Source organism: Solea senegalensis, linkage group LG6 (assembly GCF_019176455.1).
Source record: "Solea senegalensis isolate Sse05_10M linkage group LG6, IFAPA_SoseM_1, whole genome shotgun sequence".
NCBI lineage: Eukaryota > Metazoa > Chordata > Actinopteri > Pleuronectiformes > Soleidae > Solea > Solea senegalensis.
In genome coordinates this window covers 22,801,225-22,811,426 of record NC_058026.1, presented here as the reverse complement: position 1 = coordinate 22,811,426, position 10,202 = coordinate 22,801,225, and the positions used below count along the sequence as shown (strand labels likewise).

Here is a 10,202-nt window from a genome sequence, read left to right as displayed (position 1 = left end):
ACGTTGAGTTTCCGCAGCTCTCAGCCAATCACAGAGCCCGTTGATTGACTCGGAGTCTGAGAGACCTGCTGCCATTGGTCAGTACTGTGACGACATGGGCGGATGCGCTGGATCAAATGAAACAAACACACGCAGCCTTATATTGTAGACTGTACACGACGTGGCTTTAATGTTGTGTCTTCAAAGTATGTTGTTGTTGTTATTGTTGTTCTTCTTCTAAGGCGGAGATCTCAAAACTGTGGCCCGCGGCCTGCATGTGTCCCACTTTTATTCGCCCCGCCCCTTAATATCGAGTTCTATTGAGAAGTGGCCACAACCTCCTTCACCTGTAGCTAGATTATAGACAGAAAATAATTCTCAATATGATTTTATAATAATATAAGGTTGAATATGAATCACACTTTTAAATGTACCACTAAATGTTAGCTTTTTAATATGAACAGGTTACGCACATGATTCTGTCTTTTGTTGTCTTCTTACAGTAATGTATTTACAAGTTACGATAACTTTATTTTAGAGCTGATATCTTTCTTTGTTGCATTTATGCTGTTAATTATTAGAAATAGACCAATTTATATGTGGTTTAAGTCAGTCTGTGAGTAATTTATATACTGTAGGTCAGAGGTGTCAAACCTGTGGCCACACTTAATATCAGGTTACAATGAGAAGTGGCAAACACAACCTCCTTCACCTGTTGCTAAGTTATAGACAGCATATAATACTAAATATGATTTTTAGCTATTGTCATGAACACAAACTACCTGGAGGCCAATGAGTGTCCAAAAAAAAGTTAAATTACTAGGAAATCAGCTTAAAATATCACAATATTCCTTATTTAACCTTAGGTAATATTATTATAAAAATATTGCTCACTGTTTGTGATGACAGCTAACAATCATATTTAATATTAGATTCCGTCTATAATCTAGTTGCAGGTGAAGGAGTTCATGGTCACTTCTCATTATAACTTCATATTAAAGGGTGGGCCAAATACAATTAATACACAGTAATTGAGACCTCTGAGCTAGATTACAGACAGAATATACTCATTATGATTGTTAGCTATTGTCAGCTACACTGAACAGTGAGCAATATTTCTATTATAATAATAATATTAGTACCTAAAGTTGTATCACACTTTTAAATGTGTTTAATATAAAATGACATATAAATGAGCATGATTAGTGTCTTTATTAAAGTTGTTCATATGTTATTATTTGATTTTGTATTTCAATTTGCATCATAAATATGTTTTATTTTGTGCACTGCATGTTCCATTTCTCAACACTTTTACCTTTTAATTCTGTGAAATACCATCATCAATATCATAATTGTGTTATGATGGAATATTGTGATTTTGATGATGATTCTAGTTGAACTTGTTTCCCCCCTCATGACCAGACTGGACACTCACTGGCCCCCAGTTGGTTTGAGTTCGAGACCCCTGATCATGATGTGGCACCACTGCCATCCTCTGGAGTTATCAGCCCTGTTGTCAATCCTAAGAAAGTTTGAATCGTTCTATTCCACCACACTCAAGCCTGTCACTGCTCTTCTCAGTACGTGCTGTACTGTCTCATCTGTCTTTTGAAAGTTTCCCCATGATGATACAGATTTCCTTTCTTAATCTGATGGTGGCCTGAAGTTGCTGCCACTCATCCATAATTCCCTTCCACACTGTACTTTTCCTTTCTCATTTGAAACGCTTTATTTTGCTTTCTTTCTACTTTCCCAACAGCTTGTTTTGTAAGTTTATTTACTTGTTCATTACCCGCTATACCTCTGCAATCTCTGGAACAGGGGTCGCCAACCTTTTTGAGACCGACAGCTACCTGAAGGGTAAAAAATAATATGGAGGGCCACCATATTATCTTTTTATCCAATTTACTGTATGATGAATATTATGTATTCAGTTGCATACACATTGATTCCAGTGTTTACTCCGAACAATTATCACAGTTTTTATTAACGGTATCAATGATATTTTACTGAGTGATTTCATGCAACATGCAGTTATCCTATGAAAACAAAACATGCACAATTGTTGTTTTATTAAACTGTCTCTCTCTGTCAGTCTTTCACACACAATCACACATAGTCTTTCTCAGACAGGCCAAATGTTCGTCAGCCATTAAAACTGTGCAGGCACCATGGTTGGTGAATCAGAAGAGACATTTTTGACCCATCTGTCTACACCCAAATATAATTCATCTACAGCCACAAATGATATTTGACCCATAACATGAAGATGACATCATGTAATAAGTTTTATATATAGATATTAAATAACTTGTTTGTTGCATTCATGAAATTTAAGCACTACAAAAAAAGGTTTTTACCTGTTTTTTGAAATAAACCACAGAAATTTCGAGATATTTGTCCTTTCATTATGTGTGGAAATTTGATAAAATAAAAAGTGACCCACTTTGAAATAAACGAGGCAGTATTTATGAACTCATATGTAAGAAAAGCTGTGTTGTGTACAAGGTTATTTAGGGATTTAGGGTTAGTTTGGATTTTTCATTAGTTTTAGTTTTTATCTAGTTTTGACTTTTTAGTTATTTTGAATTAGTTTTTAGAGCAGGTTTGCTCAGTTTTGTAAATGCTCAGTTTTAGTTCAGTTTTTATTAGTTTTAATGTTTGTTTTAGTTTTTTGTAATATGGCGTTTGCAAGATGCAAAAAGGTCATAATAAGTGTTGTGTGTCATAAAAACCCAACAAAAGATGCCATTTTAAAAACGTAGGAGGACAAATGAACAACCATCTCTAAATCAAATATAACAGTCTACAAGCGAGAGGTTTGATTCACTTAGATGAACCAACTCAACCCAATTAACGACATAATAAATGTAATGTTTAACCTGCATGTCTCACATTGTAAACAGAAGCAAATTGAAAACATTTCATTATGAATGAATGTCATTATGATGACGTGGGTTAGGGTTAATGAAATGTTTTCAATTTGTTTTTGTTTACAATGTGAGACACCTCTCAAAGGCTGAAATACATTTACAAAGACAAGCTACAATTTGAGTTTGTTTTGTAAATGTTTATCTTTTCTTTTAAACTCTAGTTTTCTATTTTTACTTTCTACTTCTTTTTTCAATTTTAGTTTTTGTTATTTCATTAGTTTTCTTTAACGTAATAATCTTCTTTGTATGTGGATGCAAAGACGGAGCAGACGCTTTTGCTTTTAAATAATAATAAAAAAACATTTGTCAAAGTTTCAAGGAGCCACAGCAGAGGGTCTGAGGAGCCACAGGTTGAACACCCCTGCACTATACCAATGTGAGCTGGAGTCCACTACAAGTCCACTACAACTCCTTTGCTTATTACTTGTGAATGTGTTTTATAACTGCAGTTACATTAATTAGGTTCCACTCTTAATAAAGAGGGCCAGGGTGTAAAGGTAGGTCACACTGAATACTTTAACACTTTAACTACGTTTTATTTGTACTTCACAAACTGCATACACACTTCCTGTTTTTTCTGGATTTGTTCCAATGAAGTGGTTGGGAAAGAGTCCTGAAATATTACACTAGTAAAAGTACCACTATTTTGATAAAATAGTGGTTAACAAAAGTGTAGCTTGTTTAAAATTTGTTTAAAAGTTACTTTTTTAACAAGGTTGGGTTCCTTCTTGTGTTGTGCAAAAATGACAAGGAGAAAAAAGTGCTGACAAAATAAAACACATGAAAAAACCACACATTTTTTTAAAAAATAACTTTGAAAACTTTTGAAAGTACACAGAAAACCTACTCAATTACAGTAACGTGAATAAATGTAATTCATTACTCTCCCTCTGCTGTGCTCATTATGGCGTCACTAAAACAACAAATCTAATGGTGACTGTTGCACACTATTAGAACTTTGACTTGTTCAGTCTACTTTTATTTTGTGAAGAATGTGGTTGTCATTGACTCAAGGTTCCAGCAGTATCGTGCACGGTTTAGTTGAAATTATCATGATTGTGCATTTTTTTTACTGTATTTGCTGTGTTTTTGTAAAACAGTAAAACAATAATAATTATATTTTAGCTTTAAAAATATCATTTTGGTTAAAGAGCTTCTACAAACTGGTGCATTAAACATTACAGAAACACAAAAAATGCTGTGGTATAAGCATTACTGATACTGAATCCGGGCTCTAATGACGACAGTTTTCAGTCATAAACCCATAATATTACTGGTATATATAGATGTCTCTCACTATAGAATCATATTTATGTGCACAAATGTTATCTGTAATGTAGCAAAACAGCAAGGCAGTTTGCAGAATTATATTTATATAATAAATTGTCTTTTCCTTTTTCCTCCTGTTGTGTCTTCAATCAAACGACTGCAGTTTCCATAATACACCACAGGAGGGAGCAGTTTTCACCTTTTTCCCAGTGTTTTACTTATTAAAAATCTTCAGAACCTGTCAGTGTGGGGCAGTAAATGCTAGTTAGTGGTAAAACATAGACTTTATTTGTCATATCAAAGTGTTTGTCATCAATGAGGTACTGCAATAATCAATAATCTTTAGTGATATGAATTCAAAACCTTTCTAGGTTTTATTTTGAAAAACCCAAATATTTTAACGTACTCTGTTTGTTTATTTTTTTTTTGTTTTGTGCCTGTATCTACTGAACCATGGAGACTGAACTCAGATTATTTCCACGAGGGCTCTTTGGGGACCGTGTGAACTGCTGCAGTTCAGGCTGAGGGTGGCGCACCAAGCCAAAGGATTGTGTCGGGGACCCACAGAGGTCGCCACGGGTCACAGCGCAGCGCTTGACAACACACGATCCACGCAGAGTGCTGATACACGTGAAGCTGCTGTCACTAATTAGGCTGCGTGGCAGGAGGTTTGTCTGTGTTTCTCGCGTACAGATGTTACACATGGCACCGCTGGAGATCTGAAACAAAAAGCAGACAGTGCATCTCATGGATTTGAATTGATTGAATTCTTATTGAAGTTTAGGACAATATATTTACAATGTAGGGATGATTTCACGTGTTTATTTTTGATTTTCGTGTGTCAAAAATGACCAAACTGAGAGTAAAGTAGATGATTGTCTTTGTTGTGTTCGGGTGCTGTGGAAAACAACAAACAGTTACAGTATCCATGCCACATCACTGCAGTCCACGTACTGTAGTTGTCCACACTGATTTAAATGATTATTTTTCATATGGTGTTACTTATTTTCATTTTTTCTCCCTCACTCGTTTTGTCCAGTCTCATCCTGCCATTAGATCACATTTCCTACCACTGATGAGGCAATAAAACATAATACAATGACCGAAATGGTGTCATATTATTATATTTAATGTCATACAGAGATGCAGTCTCTGTCTAATTCAGAATTATAATGTCAGTTTTTATACAAATATATGTTTAAAAAAACTATTGTGCAGCTGTCAAACTCTCAAACACCATGACTTGGAATAAAATAGGATATGATGAGGTAAAAATATAGATAAGAAGTTTTTCTTTTTTCTTTTTTTTAAAAAAATAGACACATATTAACCATTTCGTCACCACATCGGATACATGTCACACAATGGATGAATACACTTCACATCAAAGTGGCGCAATAAATGTGACCAACAAATATCCTGACGCATCATTTTGGTTTCGTTGTGACGCAACACGCGGCGCTACAAAAATCTGTCAGCAAAAACTTCCAGTGTTTCATTCAGTTATTTCTTAAATCTGTGTATAGTTAAAAGTAGAGACACATAAAAAGTGTTAAACAGTGCACAGTGAAGTAATTGGATTTTATGCCCCCGTCCCTCTCGCTCGCGCCTTTCTCTCCATGGTGCTCTCAACACTCTCCAAACGCTTTAGATGTCTTTTTTTTAAATCAACCTCAGCTGCTTTTTATTCTTCGACATTACCCGCGGGATCAAATATATCCAAGCACAGTGAACGTTTTGAGATTAAAACGTTCTCAGTGAAATAATAATAAAAAAAGAGTCGGAGCAAAGTGTTTGGCGCATGAGAGCCGTTTGAATCTGTGAGACGGAGCGCACACAATCAATCTGTTGTTAACCTTGCTGTGAAAATATGTTTGAAGAAAACAGCCAATTGTTGTATGAAATGTATTCAAGTATAAAATAATGCCCTTTGTTTGGGGGGGAAAAACTTGAGCAATGTGAGGGTACAAAAGTCCCCTGTGGCATTTACCAGCAGCCTTTGTGCAGTTTGCGCTTTGGCGTCTCCACTTGGCGCATTACCCAGGCCCCTTTAAACGCGATTGTTTCTTTCTTTCTAATGACATTTACCGGATCAAAACATGCTGTTAATTCGATCAGAAAGCTTCACCCTTCATAACAATGGCAGTATAATTTCTTCCAAAGTTTGTTAAGTTGACCGAAATTAGGCAAATGAATAGGGGTCTCCAGGCTATCCATCTTGCAGGTGACGGGGAATAATGCGCGTTCACACCAGCTGCATTCTTCTTTATTTCTCCCTTTCTTTCACAGCATTATTAAAATTTAGGCCAATGAAACTATTCATTCGACTGAATAGACATTTTCTTATAGGATAATAGGATACAAATTGAGCCTCTCCAAAGAGTCTCCAGTGGTGGGTAACCCTCGTGTGCCAGAGGCTGCTGGAGACGCTGGCCTTGACGCAGGCGACGCTCGTGTGCCAGGGCTAATCACACACCTGCCGAGGAGTCCAACAAAATAAAGAAAGTAAACAAAAAGCTTGCCATCTCTCATAAAAGATGGACGTGTCACCAAGTCGTGTGAGAAACGCCGAGAACAAACGGGGGGACTCTGTCTCCAAAAGATCTCCCCTGAACTTGGCGGAACAGCCTATTAAAGGCTTACTTAATTACTCTAATGACACTGGACAGGCCTTAAACCTCGGACCGGGCTTGGATGAGAGTTAAGATCGCTTGCTGGGATTTGTAAACAGGCGATCGTGTGAGAAACGCGAGTTGGAAGAAGGAGGGTTTCTTTTTCGCCGGCTTTGTTTTCAGTGCGCACAGTGCGCCCCGCCGGATCAGGCGATCCCAACGCCCAGTTCTTGTCTCCCGCTTTGGTTCTTACTATGCAAATAATATTCCAAAAGTAATCACGTGTCTTTTGAACAGCCACGTGGATTAACAAAGCAGGTTTGCCCCCCTGCTAGCCCATGGCTTTAGATTTTTACTATTTCTTTAACTGATCCTAAATGCACACATTTATCCAAAGCATGGCTATAATCCCATGGAATAATTTACACCATGAATGCCAGAGTCCCTTGGAGGATCCCTTTATAAGGACTAGTTTTCCACTCAAACTCCAGTCTGCTCCATCTCATGTCAGAGCACCACATCGCTGCACCTTCCAGCTAAACTCATTTTTTAAGACGTTTTGGAGAAATTCTTCCATGGCATCGAAGATGAAAGACAGAAAGGTAATGCGCTCAGCATACCGCTGCGTTTGGAGGAGTGAAATATTTGCTACATGGCGGTTTTTTAAAACATGTGAAAGTTGAAAATTTGGATTTTGTACTTTACACTGTAACAGAAAAAATATCGGACTACTGTTTGAAGTCATTTTTACGCTACTGGAACAGAGCTTTATTTTGCACCTGCTTGTGGCGCGCGTTAAGGCGCGCAATTCATTTGAAATAACCAGTCTGGCATTTAAGCAATATCTGGTGACAGTAAAGTGGTTAACAATGTTACAATGTGTTAAATTTGATGAATGATATGTTAACTTTGATGACTGGGAACTCACATTTATACAAACTGGCACAAGCGCAGGTGTCCGCTGCGCGCTCTGGAGCAACACAGCGCGCGGCGCGCAAAATTGTTCTACGATGCACGGACGTTTCCCCGTGTTTATCCCCCCGCTGCCTATTTCTGTTAACTTTGTTTTCAGCTGATACGATATCTGGTGCTCATGTTGTACATCTCCCTGTTTTACAGAGAACTCCGATTTCTCACAAAGTCATTGAGAAACGGAGACGGGACCGTATTAACCGCTGCCTTAACGAACTGGGAAAAACGGTGCCAATGGCACTTGCAAAACAGGTAATGGACATGTGTAATATTCATGAACATAATTTATCGTTAGTCTACTATAAAAGTATTGACAATTTTTAAAGAATGGCCCGTGTTGTGTATGATTTATTAACATTTATGCGCATAGTTATTATTATTGTTAAACATTTGTTTAATTTTTTGTTCTGTTATTAATTTTATCTGTGAAATCTTTTTTTCCAGAATTCTGGAAAACTGGAGAAGGCTGAGATCTTAGAAATGACAGTGCAGTATCTGCGAGCTCTGCACTCAGCGGATTTCCCCCGTGGAAGAGAAAAAGGTCAGTAAACCTTTTACGCAGCCCCTTTACGCATCAAATCACCGACGTTCAAATGTAATGTTGGTTACAGATAAATCGCTTATTATGTGTATGTTTGTGAAATTTAGTAAATTTTAGTTTGCTTTAGTTTGTTATATTAGTTTCCACTTTTACGCACCTTGTTTGGAAATGGATAGAGTATCAACCGCTGCTGCGTTGGTTATTTGCAGGTGAACTTCTGGCTGAGTTTGCGAACTACTTCCATTACGGATACCACGAGTGTATGAAGAACCTGGTGCACTACTTGACCACAGAGGACAGAGCTGAAACCAAAGACATCAAGTACGCACGGATCCTCGCCTTCTTACAGTCAAAGTCCCGTGTGATCACCGAGCCTGTGTTCGGCTCGTTGCCAGAACCATCTGAATACCTCGGCCAGTTGCACTCGTCTCCGGAGCACCAGAGCCACAGTCCATCTGACTCCGTGTACCAGCAGAGTCCACCGGGACACTTCTCCTGGCACAGCTCGGCACGCAGCCCGGGCATCTCGTACCCAACCGTGCCACTCTCTGCGCACACACAACAGCACGGTGGATATTTGTCACCGGTGCAGGGACTCGATCACCACTATTTCAACTTCATCGGGCACACGCACGCAAACACGTTTAGTTTGCACAGTGCGCAACACGCCATGTAAATCATTTTTGCTGTTTTCTTATTATTTTATTTATATACATGTGAATGACGGAAACTGCTTCTGTAAATACTGTGAATAAATATTTCTGACTAAAATTCTACTCATTTTGTCACAATTCTTTATTGGTTAATCGCAGCCTGAGTCTCGTAAAAGTCTCCAAAGACAAACAAAGACACACAACACTGATTCATAATACAAGTGCAAATACATTTTCAATCATAGGCGAATTATTGGTGATCTATTTTGTTGAATTAAAATAGATTATAGAAAACAAGGTGCCAAGATCTTATATCCTACAATTTATATAGAGCCAGAGGCACTGCTGAAAATGATATGGACCAAAGAGCTTTTGTTCAGTCTGGTCCACAAACCTGTTTAAAGGCTGAACTGCTTAAGGTTTAACGGGTGACACAGCAGGTTCCAGGGGGCAGACATGAGCCTGGCTCCACTGAGCCACTTAAACAAACCCCACACTTAACAAAACCATTGATGAACCCCACACCCCTTTTTATAATTTACATTTATTAAAAAAAATAATAATAATAAAAGTAATAATAATAATTTAAGTAGCTGATAGATGAAAATAACCTCTTTAGTATTAACAGGAGTAGAAGAATATGTTCATTTGTGAGTAGATTTTAGAAGTTCTAGGATCTCAGTTAGAGAAAAACAAAAAAAAAGTAAGTTAATATTTCCATGTATCAAGATATAGAAAGATATATATATGTTTATTGTGACTGATTTATTTTTATTATTATTCTTTTTGTCCAACACATATGGGACAGATACAACTGGAATATATAAGTCAGGTATCAATTACAGGAAATAAAAGAAAAAAAAGATAAATCCTATATTTCACATGTTTATATTGTTGTTATTGCTTTATCTTACCTCCCACCCACTTCCAATTCACTCCACCCTACTGCAAAAAAATATCTACATACCCAACATATACAAATAAATAGTCATGATTCTAAAAGCCATGTTAAAACCTTAAATTAGATAAGAGGTTTTCACATGTGCCTTAATAAACTGACTAGTTTGATTTTTCTTCAGGTAAATGTCAAACTCAGAGAGCAACGTTGAATTAAACTCATAGATCTCTGAGAAAAACAAAATGCTCTTGAGCTTTTGAAACTTTTTTTCCCCTCTCTTTTTGTGAAGAAAAGCCATATTGAGCTGAGTTAAAGTCTCTTTGCCACCGACAGAATAAGGAATTA

General features: G+C 37.2%; 1 protein-coding gene across 1 annotated transcript; it reads left to right on the top strand.

The window, feature by feature from the left end:
- The first annotated feature begins 7,269 nt into the window (after window positions 1–7,269).
- On the top strand, window positions 7,270–9,082 carry helt (helt bHLH transcription factor). The gene is made up of 4 exons (XM_044028997.1): window positions 7,270–7,395; window positions 7,913–8,017; window positions 8,210–8,306; window positions 8,516–9,082. The coding sequence occupies exons 1-4, from the start codon at window positions 7,369–7,371 to the stop codon at window positions 8,980–8,982; spliced, it is 696 nt and encodes a 231-aa protein (XP_043884932.1). The 5' UTR covers window positions 7,270–7,368; the 3' UTR covers window positions 8,983–9,082.
- Window positions 9,083–10,202: the final 1,120 nt, after the last annotated feature.